We start from the raw sequence: 25,733 nt of genomic DNA, 5'->3' as shown, positions 1-25,733 counted from the left end.
AATATATATATATATATATATATATATATATATATATATATATATATATATATATAAAAACCTCTTGTCTAAAACCAAGTCTGTTTCTTAAATACACTGGATGAACTTTAAATACAAAAAAAAAAAACTTAACTCCATCACCCTGGGAGACTTATAACTGAAATGTATATCTGCTCAAAAATTCCTTGATTTTATAAACAGTAATTCCCTGTATCAAACTGTCAAAGAGATCAGTACAGGACAAATGTTCTTAACCTGGGCCTTACAAATATAGCATCTCTATGCAGTATTCCACTTGTATACCCATTCCTAGTCAACTCCAAACACTAACTGGTAACCTTCTTATTCAAAATCCCTACACCAGCAGATGCAATATCACAGTATATAGATTTCAAATGTTTGACTATTTTATAATGAAGTCTCAAAGTTCAAATGTAACTGTTATTCCTAAAATGTGGATACAGCTAGCAGTTACGCAAATAAATTCTACGCTCACCTAGAAAACTGCAAATCTGTCAGTTCTTTCCTCAAAATAAATAACTAATAGGGGTGAGTTACAGCAAACCAAACTAGTGGTCCATATGCACAAATAAACAATACAATAAAAGGAAAAAGCTCAATAAAATATATTGCAAGACTAAAGACCCACAAATCAAGGCAAACATCAAAAGGTTATCCAAGGTGCAGAAAAAAGCCATGCAGAAAACAAAGGTTTCCCATGACCTTAAAATGGCATCAGAAGTTACTAATCTTTCTTTCTTTTCAGCAGAAAGTAACAAAATAACATCCAGCACTGCTCTGAACTTATTCATAATGGCATCACCTACTCTGATTCAGTGGAGATCTCAAATATGTTAGCTAACAAATTCAGTGCAAATTTTGCTCCAGAACTATTTATACAAAACCCACACATAACCAAGGATTTCAACCTCCCCAGCCCCCTATTATCACAAATGAATACTTGTGAACAGCATTCTTCAAAACAAAAAAATACATCCTCTATGGGACCAAGTAACATAGGCCTAATAATAGAACATACTTATCTGATCTCCAGATCAAAAATGGAACTTGGATTAACCAAGTTTGCAGAAGTCTGTAATCTGGGTATTATGTTTAAATCCTCTTCTGATATGCAGAAGCCACAAAGTGAACTTACACACACAAACAGCTGCTGCTCTGAAAATGTGCTAGATCTAAAAGATTAAAAATGCAATACTGTTGCATTTAGCAAAGACAACTTCCACCCATCTTATAGTACAGAAAACGCCCCACTCCAAACTGAAGATGTGAGAAACCTTAGAACACAGGTAGATATCTCCCCGATCTCCTTTGATCATCATGTTGCAAAAGCGTTCAGGAAATCCTTTTACCTGGCATAGCTGATCAGAATGAGCCATCTCCTCTAGATTCGCCATCATAAAGATGCCTCCTCTTTACAACCTACCAATTTAAGTACACTGATTAGGTGACCTGCAAGCTCTGCTACCATAAAGCATCAAAGTCCATCTCTTCTAGTGCTGTCAAACATATTCTTTTTATGCAACCTTAATATACATTATCATCATTATACGCTATGATGCCCACAGCTTCCAGTACCACCCTCCACGCACCTTGTTTTATCCCTCAACTATAGTTCCACCTATCACACAATGACAGCTTCATAGATCATGTGATTCAACAGCAGTTTACATATAGTGAAAACTGTTACACCATACCCAAGTGCTTTTTCTGCTGTTAATGTTTTTTGTCAAAACAAGTTCAACTGTTTAATTACAACTCAAGTCGGTCCCCGTCTCCAAAATTCACCAGTTTTTCACTTAAAAGATTCATACTAAATGCATCAATTCAGTGGTCTTCTGGCCCCAGGGCTTGATGCAAACCTTCAGCATGTAATGTACGGCCCCTGTAAGATGTTCCTGATGCTGCCCGTAAATATTTGTTCTCAGTAAGCAGCATGGCTGAAGTTTGATGGCTGACTACTATGACTTCCCCATTCTCAGTGATTCAGCTGCACTGAACCAATGACAGACCAACTTCTTGGAGTGCGTTACCTATGAAGTGATCTAGTCATTGGCTCTCCTGAAGCTCATGCCCTGCACCAAGTTCTGCAGAACTGAAACATGAACAGAGCTGGTTAGTCATTCTGTGGCTGCTTATATGAAATAATTTTACAGTTAAGTGAAGCAGGACTGGCTGGTCAGTAAGCTGCCAAACTTTGGTGGACATTATGAAAATTAAGAAATAAGGTACGTGAGTTAGCAGTAATTAAAATGAACTGACATATGCAGCACGTTAACAATATTCTGATCTTTGGTATATCATTAACAATATATGAACTAAACAAAAAAAGTACAGTGCTGCGGGATATAGATTGAAAGAATCAAGAGTTTGTGGCACTGCTAAAAATAAATATCAAATGTACTCATAGTAAACTTAGTGTTCAGCTTGATAAAAGCATGCAAACTGTAAATGCACAAAATCAATGCCCAGTGATGGTGGAGGAGGAATAGTAAAACTTTTACCGTTCATATACTATTATGAGACTGCCCCAAGCCAACACTGTGAATTTATGTACCACCTCCTGATACTGTACACCTATACATCACTTGATACTGTAAAATTACACCTCTCAAGTGTGTGAATTTATGAATCATGTTTTATATACAAGTGGGGTGGCCTCCTGCCATAATGAAAAGTTTGTACTTGGCACCCTCTGATTTGACTAAAAGAAACATGCTCTAATTCAAGCTACTATACTTCTGAGTGGAATACAACTAAAATAAAATGAGTAAAGTAATAAGAACTAAACTTTGGATACTAACCGTGCTCCAGAAACTTGTCGAGTGAAAAGCATAGATCCAAGCTGAGTAACAGACTTATCCTGGCGTCCATCAAATGACTTCAAAGAAATTGCTAAATATGAAGCAGTACATGTGATAAGTAAACAGACTATTTCAAAAACTTTGCTTTACTTAGCTCTCAGTGACTACTTCCTCATCTAGATAACCAACAGGAGAAAGAACAGTTCACAATATAACTTTAAAAGTATTTAACTTAAAAAAAACTCAACAAAAGAACCACTGTTTTGGAAACCTGATACACACAGTGAATCACATGGGAACACAAGAACAGCCACTGAAAATGATGTGCAGCATTATTACATATACATCATTTGAAGGGCACATTGTAGACATTAATTTATATGTTAAACGATTAAGTAAGGTTACTCAGCCCCATTCTTTCAGCTTCAACCCACGAAGCACAAAGTAATAACAAACACATTTACACCAAGAAGGGAATACAGTGTATCTTAAGTTATTCATATCTGCCAACACTAGCAGGCATCATAGGAGAACATAATGAGGAAATACTGATTTTACTGATCTCTGTACATTGTAAATATTTTATTAGAAAGACTCTTAAATAAACAAGATATATCTTAAACAAGAGGCAGTCTGAACTGCTAAAAGTAGGAGACACAGTACGACATAAGGAGGAAATAATGACAGCCATACATTGTAAATATTTTCTTAGAAAGTCTCCTAAATCAGCAGAAACTGAAAAAAGGGAAAAGTGGACCTGAAGGCATAAGAGCTAATTTCTCAACTATTATTTAATAATCAAGGGTAGACTTGCAGTACATATTTTATATGTTAAGTACTGGCTTCATGAAAAAAAATCAGTTTACAGAACAATAAGCAGCATTCTGTTAGCTCATAATATGATAAGAGCACAGGACAATGTTATTAACATCTGAAATGGTGAACTTGTGTGTAATGGCAGAGTTAAAGCTGATAATGCTGATGTGGAGCAAAGTGTCCAGGCAGGCTTTGTGAAAAAAAAGGTGTAAGCAGCAGGACAGTAATTATGGTAAAATAGCTTATAAAGTAAGGTAAAGAACATGCACTGAGCTTGCCATGCAACAGGAAGGCATATGGTTCTGGTTAATGTGATACAGTGATACTCCTGGTGCAGAGACAGACTTGGGAATCTGTTTACTCTGCTAAGTGATGCTTACAGCCAGGAAAATGCACCATAGAGTGAGAAGAGGGAGGGCACACTTGTTAATGGCATAAATACATTTTCAGAATCACTTTCACTTGTGGCATGAGAAAGTGGGTAATTATACAGATATTTTTTCAGCTGGACAATAATTCTGCTCTGTAACTCACCAATATGGTGGGTAAACACTACAGAAGGATCAAGCCACAGGTGCAGGCATTTAAAATTTACGGCTATTTGGATGCATTCCACTGGGAAATAGTCAACTCTTCACAGAAGGAACAGTAACAAAACAGCACTCCTTTTGTTTTGCTGCTGAAAGGGCATCAGATCGGTGCCAGGCATACAGTATTTTGCATGTGAGTGACACAATGTACATAACAGTGACTTACATTAAATATAAGGATCTATATTACCAGATCGAAACTTTAGTTACTTGAATACCTAAAGATCGATCTGGTAATATCAAAATCCAAAAACCGAGAACGGACGACTTGATTTGGGTTTAAAAGGTTTTTTTTTTCCATATGGCCAAGGGAATTCTTTCTCTGAGAAAAATTGTCCGTTCTCGGTTTTTGGATTTCGATATTAACAGATCGATCTTTATGTATTCAAGTAACTAAAGTTTCGATCTGGTAATATAGACCCAAATATGATGCTTGACAAGCAAATAGGAACAATCAACACTGCACAGCTTGGTACAGTGAATATGATTTACTGAGGTACCGGTATCTACAAATTTGCACCTCTGTAATAACTTTATAGTACAAATTCAGCCTGGATTGCTAGGACTACTAGTTGCTTTGTATGGGCAGAAAAGTTTAGAATCCTTGCATTAAACACAGGAAGTCATAAAATGAATCACCATGCTGGCAAGACTCAATTCTTTAGCAGATCCACTTCTGGGGAAAGCAAACCAAACTCCAGCTATGGTAGTTCCTCAGTGGACTTTCCTATAACAAACATATATATGTCTCAACCATAGTATACACTGCATTATTCACACGACTTTTTTTTTTTTTTTTAACAGTCTATGAGACATAGTTGTAATAAGCATACCGAATGCCTACTGACATTCTAAATGTGATCTGTCTTGCTAGTAAAATGGAAAGCCAAAGTCCAATTTTCAAGTGGATGACAAAACTGATGTAAAACAACAAGTCTAGCTCTGAGATGGACCACTGCTTTGTGCTGAACATGTGCACAAGAACCCTCATCAGTAAAAATCGCCAACATACACAAGCTGTAATCAGGATGACCACAGCATTTATTTTCACTTTTTTGCCTTTGTCTAGATACAGAAACATCCTAGCACCCCACCATTAGAAACCTGGGCCCCTTAAAACTAGTTATCTAGAGACATTAGGGGTGCCATGCTTCCTAATCCATTCCCAAAGTAAAGCAGTCCTCTACTGAACATGCATCAAAAAGCAAAGGCAGCTGGTGATGTCAGAGAATCTTTACTGAAGTCCTAAATCCATCTTGGAATAAGATATCAACTTCCACAATACCTCAAACAAAAATCATTCAAGTGGATGGGGTGCAAGCTCCTGTGACTGTGTACCAACCTCTCAAACCACATACTCGGGAGGATAAACTATCATCTGCCCATGCCTTTGTCGTGAATCTCTACAGCAGCATCATTTCCTTTCAAATACTCAAACTGACAAAAGAAACTTGGCTTTGAAATGCTCTATCTTCCTTTCTATGGTCAGCTCTTAGATCCATTATTTTTCATTTCCTTTCCTTTCAAGGAGCTCTTACAAAAAAGGTAGTAAATAAAAAAATAAACAACTATAAAAATTTATCCAGATGAAGTGACGCAATTAGCTAAGCTGAGATCTGTGTCTGTTCATGGAGGAGGCAAATGAGATCTGATGGATGAAATTGTACAGGTGGACTATGAGAGAGAAGGTTAAAGGACCTCAAGGCTGGGACACTAGTTTTGCCAGCCTGTATCCAATAAGCAGCCCAAAAATCCATCAGTCTTATAGGTTGGACAGGATGTATAGGATCATAAATTCTTAGCACCTTTTTGAGTGACAGTAAAGGACCTCTGAGGATACCATAAATTTGACTTCAACAGCAGACAGCACCTTGTCTTGGTTCACTTTTTTTTTAACCTTCTTGATCACTTTTGACCAATTTCTTTGTTCACCTTCGGTCCAAAAAGGAGGAACCTGTCAAATGGGACATACATGAAGTCCTTCTGTAAGCTTGCAAAGTCTGAACCAGACATGATGCCTCACTGTGACGCCTGTCTCAGTTGCCTTCGTCACTCCATCAGCTGCACTGTATAAGAACTGCATGGACAGGGTTGAAATGTTCAACATAATCATTATCTGTGACTTGATTTGTCTGCGAGTATCTGAAGTAGTCAGTATTCTCAGCAAGTCTATTGTCTGTCTGGCGAAGTCTTGCTAGAAGTGATTTATGAGCATCAGGTAACTCAGAACCTTGATGGTAAAAATGCCTGATGCAAAAGCACACTTCTCCATTTGATCCATCACTCTTAAGACTCCAATGGATGGATGGATGTACCAATGGGACCTCATCAAAGTCTCTTTCGTGGTGGATGCTAGTACCATCGACTCTGCAAGGGGAACCTTGGGAGACGAAAGATCCAATAAGGCTTCCGCAGAATGGGAACTGCACCCAGATCAATTATGCAATTCACAAGTGGAGATGGGATCCATCCAACCAAGACTCCAAAAGATGTAGAAAGGGCAGTCAAAAAGTCCTCCATATGAATCTTCTCATTAGGGAGGGGGAGTCTACAGGCCAAGCATCCCTCTGCCTCACTAATTCTAATATTTTCCCAAATATGAGGTCTTCAGGAGGTGACTGTTGGGATCCCTCACCCTCATCGAGGTCTGAAATGGGTGTATGTGACTCCTTCTATAATCAACCCCTTTTCCATTTTCTACGAGGCTGAGGTGTTGTATCAGCTATCACCATCTCAATTAATTCAGTGCCACTCTTCTACTTTAACTGTCATGCCTGTCGCAGGCCTTCTCTCACAAAATACATACCTCTCTGTTGGATGCCTTCATTTCATTTTGCCTTCTTCCTGTCTGTCCCAAATCATCTTTGCCAGATTGTCTTCTACTTTCCTGCTCATGTGCCTGAACCACTGCAATCTGCTCACTTTGACATTCTCTGAATTGGGGCTACTTGGGCTCCTGCTCTGAAGTTCTCCTTTCTTAATCTTTCCCACAGTATGCATCCTACCACCCGTCTCAGGCAATTCATCTCAATCACCTCTAGTTTCCTCAACTGTTCTGCCTTCACTTCCCAGGTTCTGTACCAAACACCATTACTGGTCATAACACTGTTTTGTACACCTTACTTTTCAGCTTCTTTGGCATTCTTCTGTCACATGCTATCCCTGACACACTGTGCCAGTTGGTTGCAGCTCCTCTGATTCTAGCTTTGACCTCCTTTCTCCTGAAACACCCCCTCCTATATATCTGAAGCTGCTATTCCATTCTTTTCCCTTCTATCTCAATTTTCATCTTCTTCTGATTTCCTCAATTTGCTGCCCACTGAGAGTGCCTCTGCCAGGGAGTAAAATGTGCCTCATTTTGCATTTTCTCATCCTTGGAATATATGAAGTAGAAAGCATAGTTGTGTAGGAATTACCAGTACATGTCCTATGGATCACTGTTGCAGTATTCTTGACATATAGGTTGTCACTGCTGATGTCTGGCTGGGGTACCAAAGCTTTACCTACCCTAGGTTGTAAATCCAACACATGACCACAACTCGTATGCACTGGGGTATTAAAACGTGTGTATGAGCATGGATCCTCAGACTATCCCCAAGCTGGTCAGCTAGGAGGGATGTAGATCACATTGGTAAGAAAACTTCCCTCAATCCCATGAAACAGAACAAAGGCTAGAGGAAAGAGGGAGAGGCAAGTAAAGACTGAAGTGAGATGAAGAAAGAGGAGATGGAGGGTGGGATGGAATACTGCAACAGTGATCAATGGGACATCTACTGTTATGTTAAGTTCTTACACAACTGAAGTAATTGAAACCACTGTTGCAGCATTCCTGACATATGGGTGATTCCCAGAATTGAAGAAGGTAGGAAGGGTGGTTCCAGCAGTCTGGACAGAACTGACCTAGCAAAGGCTGCCCTGGACTTGGAGAAAGGATCAATTTTGAAGTGTTTGGTAAAAGTGTGTACAGAAGACTAAGTGGCCACCTCCAAGATAAACCTAGAGTCTATTCCTCTGTGGAAAGCCCCTGAGGAAACAAATGCCCTAATGGAGTGTGCTTTAAGGCAGGAAAACAAGGTCTTACCATAATGTGAGTAGCAGAAAGAGATAGCCTTTGAAATCCAGGCTGCAACAGTTTGTTTGGAGACTGGCTGTCCCAGCTTAGGGGACATAAAAGATACAGATATCTGGTCAGTTTTTCTGAAGGATTTAGTTTTGTCCAGGTAAAATCTGAGTTGCCTGTGAATGTTCAGAGAATATAAGATCCTTTCCCTCCTGTTTTGGAGATTGGGAAGAAAGTGGGAAGATGAAAAGACTGAGTGAGAGATGGCTCGTTCACTATCTTAGTCATAAAGGATGGATTAGCACTGAGAGACACCCTATCTTTGTGAAAAATAAGAAAAGAGGGGATGGCCATGAGAGCGTGAAGCTCTACTTGCAGATGTGAGGGGCCAGAAGAAGGATATTTTTTCCAAGTACAGAATTTAACAGAAGCAGAAGAGCTGGTTCAAAGGGAAGTACAGTAAGTTCTTCTATCACAAAATAAGGATCCCAAGTGGGGAGATGGGTTTCCTTGGTGAGTTAAGAAGCAGAACTCCCTTGAGGAAAAGCCTGACTTCCAGAATAGCCATAAGTGGAGAGCTACAAGGAAGACAAGCATTAACAGCAGACAAGTGAGCTTTTATGGAAGAGTAGGTCAAATCTGATTGAAGAAATGTGCAGAGATGCTGCAGTATCATAGGGATCTGTGCTAAGAGTGGATCCTGCAGCACCAGCAGAAAAACTTTTTTCACATTGCTCTGCAAGACATTTCTAGTAGTGGGTCTCCTTGCCTCTTGTAGGAATCATACAACCTCTTTAGAGAAGAGATGTCTTTGAGGGATTAAATGCTATCATCCATAGGGTAAGGCTGAGAGGGAAGATTTAGGTGGAGCAGTTATCCTTTTTGCCGAGTATCATATCTGGCTGTAGAGGAATTCTCTTATAATTTCCCTTTGCCAGGTGAAATAGCAGCATGAAACAGTGCTGCCTCAGCCAAAATGGGGCCAGTATAAGGAGTTAGGGTATCTCTTTTTTTGCCCTGAAAATAATTTCTGGAAGAAGAGGCAAAGGAGAGAAGGCATAGAAGAACTTCTCTGTCTATTGGAGAGAAAAGTCATCAGTCCTCCCAGAAGTGGGGCAAGGGCTCCTGGTGAAGAAATGGAGGAGCTGATTGCATGGTGAAGCAGAGAGGTCTATCTGAGGAATGCCACACTGAAGTGTGATGTTGTGGAAGACCTCTCTATTCAAATCCACTCTTGTTGGATCCTCCATGGAAGCAGCCTAAGCAGAATGCTATCACACTGTCCTGAGAAGGGATGTATATGGCTGTAAGTGTGATCTTCATTTGTGTTGCCAAGTTCCATGCCTCCTGTACTAACCTGCATAGGTGGTAAGACCTGGTGCCTCCCTGTTTATGTACTACATGACTGTAGTTTTGTCTGTGTACACTTGCAGTGGTCTATGTTAAACAGTGAATGACAGATTATAATCAAATCTGCTGTAAATACTCTGAAAGATAAGGCATAGAATAAAAAAGTTTGCTTGAATGTAGGTGTGAAGACTGGTAGAGATGGGTGAAGGCTGCCTAGCCAGATAGAATTGTGCAGATAATTATATCATGTGTAAATACTGTGAAATGTTGAAATGCAGGCTTGCTTCTCAAATGAAAGAATATGATGTTCATCGTGCATACAGCTGCAGTCATAACAGATGGGTTCTCCTGCTGTCAGGCGGGTCCTCGGTCGGCCGAATTCCAAAGTCTAGGTCCGGCGTCGGTTGTCGTCGCTTCTTCCCTGACGTCAGTGCGACAGGGGTATAAAGGAACCAGCCAATGCCATTTTCTTCAGTCTTTCTTGCCGCGCGGTGCCCGAAGCAGAAGCAGTTCGCAAGTGCCGGTCGGCCAGCTCCTGAAATTACGAAAATTTTGAAACCGAAGTCTTCTTGAAAGCTAAGTACCCGTTGGGGAAACTTTTCTTGCCTCAGACCGATGTCAGACAAAGTTAATAATTGTATTTCATGTGGGAAGCAAATACCGCATAAGGATTTCCATTCCCTCTGTATACCTTGTTTAGGCCCAGACCACGACGTCTCGGTCTGTCGCTTTTGTGCTACATTCAACAAACGCACCATTAAGCGTCGGGCGGAGTTCGCCCAGCATTATTTTGGAAAAACATTTAACTATATTATGTCGTCGGATACTCCGACTCCAGTTTTGTCTAAAAAACGCAAAGATAAGGACCGACACACGAGGTCCGCAGCCTCTACCGACACCATGCCAAAGCCGACTACACGTGGTCCGGTTCTCAGCGAGGCACCTACGCAGCCCCTGACTACCGACGACACTTCATTGGTGGTGTCTCCTGTGCCCGAGGTCGCAGGCTCCTCGGCCCACATCCCGACTACAGATACCGAAGCCACACTTGGCGTTGAACCTCAAAATAGACAGGTCTACCTCCACTCAAGGTGTCTTCAGACCTTCCTCTTCTTTTTCCATCAAGGCTTTCACTAAGTCTAAAGCAGCCATGCATTCTAAGAGAAAAGCTACACAGGGCCCATCTCCAGGCCCCATGCCTAAAAAACAGATGCTTAAAATGGCTGAGGATTTAATTACTCTTATCAGGGGTTCTCAACCCCCACCGGACAAAAGGCCCAGAGTGGCGGAAGAATCCCCCCTCCTCTGATCAGGGCTCCATTATTTCAGAGCACTCTGAAGATCAGGAACATTCTTACTCCCCTTTTGAAGACTCTGATGCGGAGGAGTCCATTCCCTCTGTATCCCCACCAGAGGATTACTCATTTGGGGAAACTCTGCATACCTTAAGGGAACACTTCCACTGGGAAGGCCAAGATTATTCAGATTCCAAGAAAAGGCTTAGGGAATTTCTCTTGCTACCTCAGCACAGGCCTCTGGCTATACCTCCTGTCTTGGACATCCTAGATGATGTTTACTCGGAGGCCTGCCTTAACCCGGACTCTCTGCCTCCAGCCCCAGTCAAGCCTGACAGGTACTACAGGGTTCCTGACTCACACCAATTTCTATACAAAAGCCATGCTGCTGACCAGAAACCATCTCACAGGGCCCCCCAGGGAATTAAGGCCTCCACTGCTAAAAATCCATTACCTTCCGAGAGAGATTCCAGATCCTTAGAAAGGTGGGGAAAAAAGGTACATACCTTGCCTACCTTAACCATGAGGGCCTTAAACTGTCAGTTCCATATGCTAAAATACCAACAGTTTTTGTTATCACAATTGAAAAGTAAAATGTCACAACCTGAACAACCAGACTTGAAAGAATTGCAGGATTTGAAGCATAGTGCAGAACAAGTGGGTAAGCATACCTTACAATGTGGTTTTGATGCTCTAGAGGCCTCATGTAAAGCTGCTGTTACAGGATCAGTCATACGTAGACATGCCTGGCTCAAGGAACAAACCTTGCCTGATCATGTCAAAGCTAAATTACTAGATGCCCCTCTATAAAAGGATGTATTATTTGGTGCTAATGCTGAGGAGGTATTAAGGAAAATGCTAAATCAATGCAAACTGTGAAAGATTTTCTGCAGGTACAACCCCCACGTTTCAGTAGAAATTGGCCTTCCAAAAATTGGTCCTTTCCAGCCACGGACAGACCCCAAAGAGGTAGATACAGGCGCCCGAGGGGCAGAGGACAATCCCAAGGATCGTTTAGAGGCAGACAATGGTGGTGAGGATAACTCGCAATCATTCAGAAAGCAAGCCCAATGACTTTCCCCTTTGCATACCAAGCAAGACTCAAATGGCAGCCCCCTTAGGAGGAAAGCTGGCATTATTTTCAAAAAATTGGCATATTGTCACAAAAGACAAATGGATCCTGGAAGAAAATAGGCATGTGGTAATGCTTGGTGAAGGTATGTACAGAGCTCCAGGTAGGATGTGCCTGGTAGGGACACCTCTGAGAAAGGCTATAGAGGTAGATGCAGCCCTGGTGGAATGTGATCTTATCCCCTGTGGGGTAAGTTTTCCATGGTGCTTATAGCAGACATGAATGCAATGGGCTATCCACTTAGAAATGGTTTGCTTTGAAATGGCCTTCCCCTCTGCCCCTGCAGCAAAGCCAAATAGCAGCTGTTCAGATTTTCTGAGAGGCTTAGTCCTGTCCAAATAAAATCTAAGTTGTCTGTGTGCATCCAAAGAGTGCAGTATTCGTTCTCCTTTGTTCTGTGAATTAGGGAAAAAAAGTAGGCAAATGAATGGACTGATTAAGGGCCACACTAGACACCACATCTTGGGCATAAAGGAAGGATTGGTCCTGAGGGACACCCTGTCTGCATGCATGGAAGACGATGAAGGGCTCCACTCCCATGAGGGCCTGTAATTCAGACACTCTTCTTACTGAAGTGATGGCTAGAAGGCTCTCCTGGGTGGTCTTAAATTTTTGGCCCCTCTGAGGAATTGCTTTAGCAGGGGGTGAGAGAAGAGGGATGGTTCAGTATTATAATGTACTGAAATGGCAGAGGCATGAATTTTAATTGACGAGAAGGAAAGGTGCCTTGTGGAGCATCTCTGTTAAGCGCTGATGAATATGCGGTAAGCTGGGCACCGTTGTGTCAACCCCCCCCCCCCCCCCGAGTCTGGCTCCAGAAACAGTATCTTTCCCATATTTCAGCACATGATTTTTTAGTACTAGGCCTCCTTGCCTCCAGAATGACATAGCACCTGCTTACTGAGGGATGGTATTGGAGAGCTCAATGAATAAGCCAGGCTGCAAGATTCAGGGTTTGAATCTGGGGGTGCAGAATCTGACCCTCCTGCTGGGACAGCAGGGAAGGGGTCTGAGGCAGGTGCCATGGTTCCAGCAGTGACATACTGCGCAAGAGGGGGTACACCAGTGCTGGCGTGGCCAGTCTGGTGCAATCAGTATTGTCTTTGGTTTGTCCTGTTTGATCTTTAGCAGAACTTTCGAGAGGAAAGGCAGAGGGGGGAAACGCATAAACTGAGAGGCTTTCCCAGGTGAAGGACACGGCATCCACTTTCCAAGCTTGACTGTGGGAATTCCTTGTGCAGAATTTACCAAACTGGCAGTTCTGTGAGGAGGCAAACAGGTCCATGTCTGGATTCCCCCATTTGTTTCTCAAAAGGTTGAATATCTTTGGTTCCAGTTTCCACTCGTGTAGGCCCATGAGATTTCTGCTTAGGTTGTCTGCCAGTGAATTTAGCTTGCCTGGCAGGAATTGAGCTTGTAGGTGCACTTGGTAGCTCAAGTCTGTGGTCCACAGAGCCATGGCTAGTCTGCAGAGATGGTACGAGTGGGTTCCCCCCCGGTTGGTTATGTACCACATAACAGTGGTGTAGTCTGTCTTTAACAATAATTGTCCTGGAAGAATGTGGTCCTTGAAGGCTGTCAGGGAATTCTGTACAGCTAACATTTCTTTTTGATTGATATGCAGGTGCATCTGACTCGGGCTCCATTTGCCCTGAATGCAATGCCCTGCCAAGTGAGCCCCCCATGCATAGTCTGATGCCTCTGTTAGGGTTTGGGCGGCAGGGGGTAAAGTGAATGGCAGCCCCTTCTTGTGGTAGTAGGCCTCTGCCCACCAAAGGAACTCTGTCTTTATACAGGGAATGATAGGAATCATTGATTCCAGGTCCTGAGAATGTTGACACCATAGGTTTTTTAGAAGCCATTGTAGTTTCCTCATATGCAGTCTTGCATATGGAATTAGAAGAATGCAAGAGGCCATGAACCCCAGGACTTGCAGGATTTTCCTTGCAGATAGCTGGGTCTTTGTGGCCAGTAGTTTGAAGTAGGCTGTCAAATAAACTTGTTTCTCTGGCGTGAGGTAAGCCATCTGGGAAGTTGTGTTCAAGCTTGCTCCCAGGACTACAACTTGTTGGCAAATACTAGATGAGATTTCTTTTTGTTTATGGTGTACCCCAGTGAGATTAGAAGTTTCTTAACAAATGCCAGATGTTTTAGTAGCATGTCCTGGCTTTCTGCCTGAATTAGACAATCGTCCAGGTATGGGTATATTTTAATATTTCTTTGCCTGAAAAATGCAATGGCTGGGGCTAGACACTTTGTGAATACCCTGGGCTCAGTAGATAAGCCAAAGGGAAGTGCAGAGAACTGAGCCTGCTCTGAAGCGTAGGTACTTCCTGCAAGATTCCCTTATTGGGATGTGCAGGCAAGCTTCCTTTAAGTCTAAGGTTGCCAACCAGGCATCTTTGCCTAGCATAGAAAGCAGCTGTTGAAGTGTCTGCATTTTGAATTTTGGGATTACCAAAAAGTTTAGAATAGAGAGGTCCAGGATAGGATGCCAGGAGCTGTCTTTTCTGGGTACCAGGAAAAGTCTTAAGTAAAAACCTTGTCCCCTTTCTTTGGCTGGGACATGTTGAATAGCCCTGATACTTAGAAGAGAGAGTGTCTGCTGTTGAGCCTCTGCCCACTTATTTGGGGGTAGGTCTGGCCAATCGTTTGGGGTTGGTAAGGGGTAGAAGTGGAATCTGTATCCTTGGAAAACTATTAACCCATTTGTCCTGGGTAATGAGTTCCCAGTTTTTTGCATGTAGGGGGATTTTTCCCCCTAAGGGAGCAGGCAGTTGAGCAGGGCTTGGAAGGTTTAGGGTTAAGCCACTGTGACATTTTTCCATAGGGGGGTGTCTTACTACTTCCAGCTTTGGAAGTGGGAACGCCCCACTGCTTAGACCTGTAAGTACCCTGAGACTGTAACCTAGGTGGTCTGCTGTTCCTGAGTTTGGACTGAGAAGGCCTGGAAGAGACAGGAAAGGACAAATTCTTAGAAGGCCAACGCCTACAAAATCTGGGAGGCTGTACTTGCAGGAAATCTTTAACAGTTTGCATAGATTTAGCTTTTTCCTCCATCTTTTTAAGGAGCATCCAGTAATTTAGCTTTAACATGATCTGGCATATTTTGCTCCTTAAGCCAAGCATGCCTTCTAAGAACAGACCCAATGACAGCAGCCCTGCAAGATGCTTCTAGAGAGTCAAAACCACATTGCAAAGTATGTTTACTAACTTGTTCAGCAGAATGCATTAAATCCTGTAATTCTTTATTTTCAGCACAGTCAGGAATCAACATAATTTTCTGTTTAAGTAGTCCCATAATATGCTGTGGATACTTTAACATATGAAACTGACAGTTTAAGGCCCTAATGGCCAAAGTAGCAGAAGTGTATACCTTCTTACCCCATCTGTCCAAGGCCCTGGAATCTCTATCAGAGGGGGTAGAGTTTTTGGCAGTAGCAGCCTTAATGCCTTTAGGTCCTTGGGAAATGGTCTCTGGGTCCACAGTAGGATTCTTGAAGAGGAACTTGTGAGAGTCAGGTACTCTGTAATACCGGTCAGGTTTCCTGGGAGCTGGAGGTCAAGTGTCTGGGGCCAGGTTATATTCCAAGAAGGCATCATCTACAATGTCCAGGACAAGAGGGATAGCTAAAAGCCTGAGTTGAGGGAGGAGTAAGAATTCCCTAAGCCTCTTTTTGGAGTCAGAGTAATCCTGGCTTTCCCAGCGGAAATGCTCCCCAAGAGTGTGCAAGGCTTCACCAAAAGAAAAATCTTCTGGAGGGGAAGCAGAGGGAATGGAGTCCTCTGCATCAGAATACTCATAGGTAGATAAGGGCAAATCCTGGTAATCAGAATAAACAAAAATTTCAGAACCCTGATCAGAAGGATCAGAAGGAAAATCAGTTCTAGGTCTCTTAGAGAGTGAAGGCTGGCTTCCCCTAATTAAAGTAATAAGGTCTTCAGCCATTCTTATTTGTTTTTTAGGCATATGGGCCTGACCATGCGGTTTGGACGTCGGTTTTCTAGGTGTGGGTCGAGTTTTAGGCCTTGAAGAAGAAGATGGCATCTGTTTGAAATGCAAGTCAGTAGGCCTGAATACACCCTCAGAAGCCGGTGCCTGCACAGTGGCTCTGGACCCATCCAAGGTAGAGACATCCGCAGGTTCCATGATCAAAGAAGCATTTTGGACTCCGAATGGGTCTCAGTAGAGGCCTGCAAATCTGAAGTAGTGGGTATCAGGGGCTGCAAAAGCACCTGAGTACCAGCGAACTGGCAACTAGCTTAACGGCAGCGTCGTCGGCAGCTTTGGACCTAAGCGGTCTGTCTCTGTCTTTATCTTTACGTTTTTTCGGAATGTTAGTAGTCGGATGGCTTACCGAAGCCATTTCTGGATAGTTAAACAGAGTACCAAATAATTTGCTACAAAAATAAACCAATGATGAACAGTTTGGAAGTTGAATAAGGCACAAAACCGACAGCGAGGGACGTCGTGGTCTGGACCTAAGCAAGAATGCAGTACGAATGAAAATCTTTATGAGGTATTTGCTTTCCACAAGTAAAACAATTGTTAACTTTAACCATTGGTTTAGAGCAAGAAAAAGGATCCCCAACGGGGTACTTGGCTTTTTTGAAGACTTCGGTTCTGAAACTCGAAAACAAAAATTTCAGGAGTCGGCCGACTGGCACTTGTGAAATGCTTCTGCTTCGGGCACCGCGTGGCAAGAAAGACTGATGTAATGGCGTCGGCTACATGTTTTATACCCCTGACGACCTGACGTCATGGAAGAAGAGACAGCATCCGATGCAGGGATCCAAGACTTTGATATTCAGGCCGGCTGAGGGCTACCTGCAGGCAGATAACCCAAATGTAATGACTGCAACAGTGAAACACGAAGAACATCATGTGTTACACTTTCTACACTAAATCCTTCACTTCTCAGATATTTCATAACTTTAGCTTCTATTTGTGAAACTTCCACTTCACTAACATTTTGTTCCACGTGCCCTCTTTGTGATCTTATTTTCTATTTTCCACATTTGAGTGCATTTAGCCTGTATTTCTATTCAAATATCTTTGGAGCTGCTTTTTTGTATCAACTAGTTTGGCTTTCTTCTTTGCATAAATATTGCACTATATCAGATCTGTCTCTTCTTTCCCATGTCCATGTCCATGTTTTTTTCATACCTTTCAAAAATCCCTAGATTTTGTTTTTTGTATTTTCACACTTCCTCTGTCACTTCTGTTTTCAAACAACTCAAAGTTTCTTAATCTATATAATATTTTTCATGGATCTGTTATACTAATGAACACAAATTTGCATTTGAAGCTTCTGACAGTTTTTCCTGTGCAGGCATTTTTCTTTCCTCTAATTTCTCTCAAGCTTTAAGAATATCTTCTATCTGGAGATTCCAGACTTCTTGCATAATAATAATAATAATAATACACAATTTCTCCATTCATCCATATGGGTCTTTTTTGGCCTGTCCGTTTTTGTGGGTTTTTTGGACTACTACTTCCTTCTTCCACAACAGGGAGGGCAATACTCCCCTCAGCCTGGCGTAAAACCCATTGAAGGAATATTTCCACCTCTTGAGCAATCTACACTGTCATTTTTTCCAGTCCTGGCACTAGTGTGCATACCAGGACTGGGCACTTCATGTATACTGGGACTTGTGCACCCAGCTTTTTTTATTTTTCAACCTGCTTCTGTTCATGACATATCCTACATAAAATGCAGTCTATATATCAGTGTTGTCTTAGAGGGATTTTGAAGAACTAGGGTCCACCACATGAAGGTACTTGGGGATGAATTCAATTTCAGCAATATTACTCTCCTTTTCTTGCTGAATTCATCCATTTGGACCCCCTTTACGTCTCAAAAATGTGATATTAGCATTAAATGATGTGATGTAAAAACGTCTTCCTTGCTTTTAACCTGGGTGGTGATATTTTCTAAAAATGCATGTGGGTGTTAACACTGGTTTGCCTTCTAAATGGAAAAAAAATAATTTACTGTGCAGGAAATTTCAGTAGCGCAACAACTAAGATCATCCATCTGAAAATAATTCAGTTTTAAATTTGCAGTGTTATTTGCTTCAGTACAGTAAAAAAGATATTTTATTATTATTAATACTACTATTTTTTATTTAGAATGTCTTTTATTGAAATTGGCTTTGTGGCTCTGTCTCTCTGTGGTTCTGTCACGCTTCTTGTATTGGTTGCAGAAGGGGGACGGCACAGTGGTGCAGCAGTAGCGCTGTCACCTCACAGCAAGAGGTTCTCTGGTTCGATTCTCGGCTGGAGTTGGGGTGCCTTCTGTGCAGAGTTTGTATGTCCTCCCTGCGTTCGTTTGGGTTTCCTCCGGGTGCTCCAGTTTCCTCCCACATTACAAAGACATACATCTGGAGTGTTTCTCCTCGGGCCTATGCTGAAAATTGGCTTTGTTCCAAGTTGGACTTTCCCAGTTAACAAATGTTAAATAAAATAAAATAAAAGCACTTACTGAGTTGCATCATCATCTGCTTTTTCCACCCCCTATCAGCTTACTCTGAATTACTGCTAGTGAGAACTTATACTGTGGATTCCTGACTCCCAAAAACACAATATAGGACTGCTTCTTGCAGCAAATAATGCTTTCTGCACTCTGTGATCGCATCTCCCTACATCATTTCCGCCACACACACTTGCATCTCCCTACATCATTGTCTCCACACACACATGCATGCACACTCTTGCATCTCCTTACATCATTTCCCCCTACACACACACACACACACACACACACACACACACACACACACACACACACACACACACACACACACACACACACACACACACACACACAATCTGTAATTCTGTGTCTGACTGAATAACTACTAAACTGGTACAGATGTCACCAGTGATACTGTGTACCACCAAGTCCATACAGCTGTGACAGGTAATGATGCGTAACACCAAATCAGTACATACAGCTATGTACCAGGCTACTAATGCATACAGCTTTTGGCAGTACATATTCTGCTATTACTGAGTAAATCTTTCAGACTCTGTCACTAACTAAAAGGAAGCGACACTGCTGCATGGACCTTGAGGGGAAAACATCCATTTTGACAAATTGTTTAATTTATTACAGCTTTCAAACAATCAAGGATAAATCTCAAAAGAATCAGGAAAAAGCCAGAACTAATCAGGGACACTTTTAAAATATTATTCACTTGAAAAAGTGACAGAATAAGTGAGTGTGAATTAATATACATTTTCTAAAATAGAAGAAAGCGCCTCTCTGGTTCTGTCACATTCCTCGCGAGTCAGTGAAAAAAATAATGAATTTCTCATAGCCATTTTTTCTGCTGTCTCGCTAATTGCCTTCTTTCTGTCTTTATCGAGGAACATGGCACAACCACAGAGGGACACATATTCTACTTAAAAACTAAAAAGTAATAAAAAAAGATAAAGATTTTTTAACAAAGAATGCTTTTTGAGTTGTTCTAAAAAGTAAAAAATAAGGAAGAGTGAAAACTTTGCAAAAGAAATACAGAAGACAAGCTGATTTCAGAAAAGCATTCAAAGTTGGTTTTGTTGATTCCTGCTACTTCTTCTGGTACCTCATTACAAGAATCAGCAAAACCAATCTCAAATGCTTTTCTGAAATCAGTTTTTCTATATTTCTTTTGCAAAGTTTTCAATCTTGTTCCTTTTTTAGAGCAACTCAGTAAAAAGCATTCTTAATTAAAAAAAATCTTTTATTTATTTTATTTCATTTGTACTTTTCACCATTTTGACTTTCAAAATGATGTAATAACGTGTAAATGCAGCAAGGCTGTGAAGGTCAAACGCAAGTATTGCTAATGATGTCTTGGTATAAAAAGGTTAAGAACCACCGCATTAAGGATATTATACTCATGTTTCTATAACTGAAACTAGTATACCGCTATACACTGGTATGAAAGCATACACTTTGGTTTTAAATATATTCAGCATCCAATCTGCACAAATTCATGACACAGGGTGAGTTTCAGACAGTACTAAACTGCAAATATTTTAGTGCAAAAGTAACAATAGTAGTGGATTTACAAAATATAAGCTGGCACAAAGCAAGCTCCCCCCTCCCCCATGTAATGCTTGGCACAAAGATGGGAAGCTCACATGCATGAATCTAAACACATTTTTTTGAGGCTCAACCCAAAGCAAGTACAAACCAGTGCCTCAAGTTTCATGTAACATTGATCTTAAGAAAATGTGTCTGCACACCATCTCCTGCAGATTAGTCAAAAGGAAGACAGTGCCAGGGTACCCTAGGTTGATTAGATCCAAGGAACCCGACAAAGAAAAAATGCATTTAGTGAAGGCCAATGAAAGCATCTTTATAGAAACAACCATTAGGTGGACCACTGGAATGAATTCTTCACAAATTTTGTAGCACCTCTGCAGAACAAAGTTTATCATCTCTAGCACCCACTGTAAAAAATGTTTAACTCACTGCAAAAGCAAATGGAAAATGTGTGATGTCTGTGGTTTATCAGGATAGTGAGTAAATAGAGAACATGGCCTGACTTCCATAAGGTCTTTAATTAGACTGAACAGACTGACATGCATCATAGCTTTCAAACAATCAAGGATAAATCTCAAAAGAATCAGGAAAAGGCCAGAACTAATCGGGGACACTTTTAAAATATTATTCGCTTGAGAAAGTGACAGAATAAGTGAGTGTGAATGTATAGCTATATACTCTGCATAAGTTTACACCTTTAAATGCTAATAATCTAGTCACTGGAAGCTGCTCATATGTGCTTCATTTTTTTCTAGACTATTCACTCTTATTGAAGACCTAATGTAAAGTCGAAACATGTCCTCTGTGTGTCTTCTGTTATTTTCTCACCATCCTGATGAACTCACAGGCATCGTCTGATGGCAGATTTGAGAAATACCATTGTATCAATGAAAAAAAATATGCTTGTTTTCAGGAATTTGTGAACTTGGAAGCAAAGATGTATAATTCTTCATTGGATAAAAATACCCATCGCCTTCCACTAAAAATTCTTTAATTTCAAGGGTATCGAGTAGAAACTTGAAAGGTATGGACCGAAAATGAGAAGTTATGTACCTACCATAACGTTCCATGTTAGTTGTCTTCTCTCGCCTTCTTTCTTGCTGGATGGGTTTGGAGCCGAACCTCGGCTCCAACTCGGCCACTTACTAAAGCTCGAGAGCTTATTTTACCAGCTCGAGGCAACCCTATATCCCATGATGCTAGGCGATAACTCCCCAGATCTCATTTGGAAGCTGAAAAACCTAGCATAGGCCAATAAAACAAAATCCTCCAACTGGAAAGAGGAGGAAGAGGGATAAAAACCCCCAAAGATAATTATCTGCAGTATAGATAACCTAGAACACCTAGATGGTGAACAAGGGAATAAAAGGACCCTTCAAGGAAGGGAAGATCTTCTCGGTCTGTCCAGGCTAGGGGGATGGTGGGTGGGACGCAAGAAAGAAGGCGAGAGAAGACAACTAACATGGAACGTTATGGTAGGTACATAACTTCTCAATGTTAAGTTGTCAATCTCGCCTTCATTCTTGCTGGATGGGACCGCGTCCCTAGCACCTTCATCCTGGGTGGCTCATTGGAACAGACTCTTAAGAATGGTGGAACCAAATGTTGCTCTGTCCCTGGAGGCCATGTCCAATTTGTAATGCGAAACAAAGGTATGAGGAGAGGCCGATGTGGCTGCCACACAGATAGTGTCTATTGGTAGTCTAGCTTGAAAAGCTGTAGATGTAGCTAGTGCTCTAGTTGAATGGGCTTTTGGCTTAGAAGTTAATTCCCTGCCTCTGAGTTGATAAATAGATGTAATCACAGAAGACAGACACCTAGACAGGGTTACCTTGGAAACAGGAAGGCCTTTCTTATTTTCTGAGTACGATAAAAACAGTTGATCAGACTTCCTTAATTGTTTGGTTCTATCCAAATAGTATCGGAGCTGCCGGTGAACATCTAAAGAATGTAGCTTTTGCTCCGCTCTATTAGTATAGTTTGGGAAAAAAACTGGCAGATCAATTGACTGATTTAAATTTGTCTGCGAAGCCACCTTGGGTAAGAAGGATGGATTAGTCCTTAGAGAAACTCTGTCTTTATGGAAGATTAAGTAGGGAGGACGAATGCAGAGGGCGTGAAGCTCAGATACTCTCCTAGCAGAAGTAATGACGACTAGGAAGAGTGTTTTCCAGGAAAGAAATTTCAATGAACAGGAGACTGCAGGTTCAAAGGGGGGGGGGGGGATCAAGGATGTTAAGACTAAATTAAGATCCCACTGAGGTGGAGGGTCTTTGATCGGAGGCTTAAGTAAATATACACCTTTAAGGAAATCTTTGCAAAGCTTATTGGACATGATGTTGTGGTCCGATAAGCCTGTATGAAAATTCGATATGGCTGCCAACTGAACCTTTACTGTAGAGGCATAAGACCCTGAATGAAAAATTTCGGCTAGGAAGTCTAAGACCGAATGAATTGGGGCAGTAAAGGGATCTATATTCCTTGCCTTTGCCCAGAAGGAGAAACGTTTCCATTTACTAGTGTAAATCCTTCTGGTGGAAGATTTACGGGAAGCTACTATGATATCCCGGACGGGATTAGAAATCAAAGGAAGCCTGGCTAAGGACGGAAGTGGAGCAACCAAGCAGTGAGGTTGAGAGAATGTAGGGATTGATGCAGCTGCCCCGACTGATGGGTCAACAGATCTGGAGCTGGGTCCAGATGCCAAGGCTGCACCAAAAGATAATGATGTAGGAACGGAAACCATATCTGTCGAGGCCAATAAGGGGCAATGAGAATCAACTTGGCTCTCATGGCGGTTGCTTTCTGAATTACTTATGGGATTAGAGGAAAGGGTGGAAAGGCATAGAGAAGTCCCCGAGGCCAATCTTGGACTAGAGCGTCTCTGAGGGGATGGCCTGGAAGGGGGAAGAGGGTGAAGAAGTCGGGGCATTTGCTGTTTTGGGGTGTAGCAAAAAGATCGCAGCAAGGAAGGCCCCACTTCTGAAAAATCTCTTCCGCTACCGATTGTTTGAGAGACCACTCGTGTGGCATGAGTATAGCTCTGCTCAACCTGTCCGCTATGATGTTGGACTTCCGGGGATATGCGTTGCTATCAGAAACCGCTGAGAGGAGATCGCCCATTGCCAAAGTCTGAGTGCCTCTCGACACAGGGGATAGGGCTTGGTTCCGCCTTGCTTGTTGATATACCACACTACGACATATTGTCCGTTTGGATTGCAATAGTTCCATGGGGAAGAGAGTCGTGGAGGGCTTGCAACGTTAAAAGCACTGCTCTCATCTCTAGGACATTTATGTGCAGGTGGCGTTCGAAAGGTTGCCAAGTGCCATGGACCATCCTGCCCTGAAAATGCCCCCCCCCCACCCGATCAGGGAGGCATCCGATGTCACCGTGGCAACTGGGGGAGGAGGAACGAAGGGTCTGCCCTGATGGACTTGAGGGGACAATATCCACCAGGACAGATGACTTTTGAAAGTTGGAGTTATCATGATCTTGTGGTGCATGGGGAGTTGCTGAAAGGACCACTGGGTGAAAAGCATCCACTGTAGAAGACGCATGTAAAAACGTGCAAGGGGAAGAAGTGTTATGGCGGCCGCCATAAGATCCAATACTTTCAGGACATACCTGGCCTGAATTTTGTCGTTCTGAAGAAGAACATGGACATGGTTTTGAATATCTAAGACCCTTTGATCTGTTAACTTTGCTGAAAGTTGTACGGTGTTCAAGTTGGCGCCTATAAAGGTAATAGACTGACAAGGCGACAAGGCAGACTTTTCGAAATTTATAGAGATTCTTAGCCCTCTGCAAATGTGAATGGTGTAAGCTCTGGCTTGGAGAAGTTGATGCCTGGTGGTGGCAGTGAGGAGCCATTCGTCTAGATATGGAAACACCTGGAATCCTTGCCGTCTCAGGTGAGCCGTAACCGCTGCCATACATTTGGTGAACACTCTGGGGGCTGTAGTGAGACCAAAGGGCAGGGCTCTGAACTGGTAGTGACTAGCCCCCAGCCGAAAGCGGAGAAACCTTCTGGAGCGCCTGTGAATTTTGATGTGATAGTACGCATCCTGAAGGTCCACGGAGCACATCCAATTGTCCTTGCCCAGAAAGGGCAGAATGGACTGTAGCGTGACCATCCGGAATCTTGTTCTCTTTACAAACTTGTTTAGTTTGCGGAGATCTAATATTGGTCTCCAGTCCCCTGTCTTTTTCGGTACCAAAAAGAACCTTGAGTAGATTCCGGATCCTAGTTGGTCTGCTGGGACTGGCTGGATGGCTCTTTTTGCTAGCAGTTTTGATATTTCTGATACTGCTAGTGGAACGTCTGGAAGGGTTCCCTTTTAAATTGGGGTTTGGATAAAGGGAATTTTGTAACCCTCAGATATGATCGACTGTACCCATTTGTCTTGAGTAAGGGAAAGCCAGACTATTGGGTACAGCGACAATCTTCCCCCGACTGCCTCCGAAGGTGGACAATCGGGCAACATCTCAGGGATGCTGGAAGGGTTTGTCAGAGAGAGGCTCCCTGCTACCCTGGTTCTGCGGACCCCCTCTGCCCCTAGGGCAGTGTCTGTTGTTGTTACCCACTCTGCCTCTGGGGGTAAACTGACCTCTTGCGTCAGGCATGACTCCTTGAGATTTGCGGAACCACATTTTCCCACCCTTCTGACCCTTAGGGTATGGTCTTGAAGGGGTGGAGAAACGGACTCCTACGGCAGAAAGAGTCTTGCCATCTTGTTCACATCTGGTCAAGGTGTCTTTCACTTGAGGTCCGAACAAAGCCGAACCATCAAAAGGGGAATTTGTGAAGGACGCCTTGAAAGGGTCCGCAAAATTACACAGCCGCATCCATGCGTGACGCCTTAAGGCTACTCCTGTGCCCGCGGCCCTACTCGCTCCATCGGCTGCATATGAAATTAGATGCAAGGAGGAGTTAACAATCGAGTTCAGGGTTCCAAGCTGTGAGTTTATTTTATCCTGGGACCCAGCAGCTGATGGATCCTGTAAGACTTCTCCCAACTCTTTGAGAATATCTCTGAAGGCGGGTGAAGTGACACAAGTAATTCAGCGACCGCATGGCAAAGGTCGCTGAAGAAAACATCCGCTTACTGTACCTATCCATGGTCCTAGAATCCTTATTAGGAGGATGGATAGGTACTGAAGGATCAGCTAGTTCCTTCTTGGTGGCTGCAGCCACCACCATGGCATCCGCCGGTACACCTTTTGTTAGGAATTGCTTGTCAACTGGTGCTGTGATGAATTTAGATGGCCTCCGAGGGGTGGGTTCCACCGAATCCAGGGCCGACCAAGCCTTCCAAGCCACTACTTCCATAAGGGGGTCGAAAGGCGGAGACACCCAGGAGGTGGAGGGTCGTGAACCAAACGCCTCCAGGTACACCGACTCGTCCTCGGAAGGATTAAGGGAAGACCAGTTCCCCCTCTGCTTTAGGATTTCTAGGATGATCTGAGAAAGAGACATCCTCAGAGGGGGACTTTGGGGATCCCTCCGACTCATCCAAGTCGGTGTCAGATGTAATGGACTCAGGGGAGTCCACATGCGTCCTCTTACATGTCCTCTTACGCGGAGGCTCTGCTGACAGGTCAGGAGAAGCCTCGGAAGAGGAAGAAATTCCC

The 25,733-nt window shown here is 42.6% G+C and overlaps 1 protein-coding gene across 6 annotated transcripts in view; it reads right to left on the bottom strand.

The window, feature by feature from the left end:
• SEPSECS (Sep (O-phosphoserine) tRNA:Sec (selenocysteine) tRNA synthase) overlaps positions 1 to 25,733 on the bottom strand; it is a 1,234,889-nt gene that overhangs the window by 76,660 nt on the left and 1,132,496 nt on the right. For all 6 annotated transcript variants that reach the window (XM_044062171.1, XM_044062175.1, XM_044062174.1 and 3 more), the window contains one exon: positions 2,823 to 2,913. In XM_044062171.1, the coding sequence (XP_043918106.1) occupies positions 2,823 to 2,913 (91 nt within the window). The remainder of the gene's footprint in view (positions 1 to 2,822; positions 2,914 to 25,733) is intronic.

Source organism: Protopterus annectens, chromosome 2.part1, assembly GCF_019279795.1.
Source record: "Protopterus annectens isolate FY-2018-M chromosome 2.part1, PAN1.0, whole genome shotgun sequence".
Taxonomy (NCBI): domain Eukaryota; kingdom Metazoa; phylum Chordata; order Ceratodontiformes; family Protopteridae; genus Protopterus; species Protopterus annectens.
Note: the sequence above shows the minus strand (reverse complement) of the source record. Positions and strands in the feature narration are given on the sequence as shown.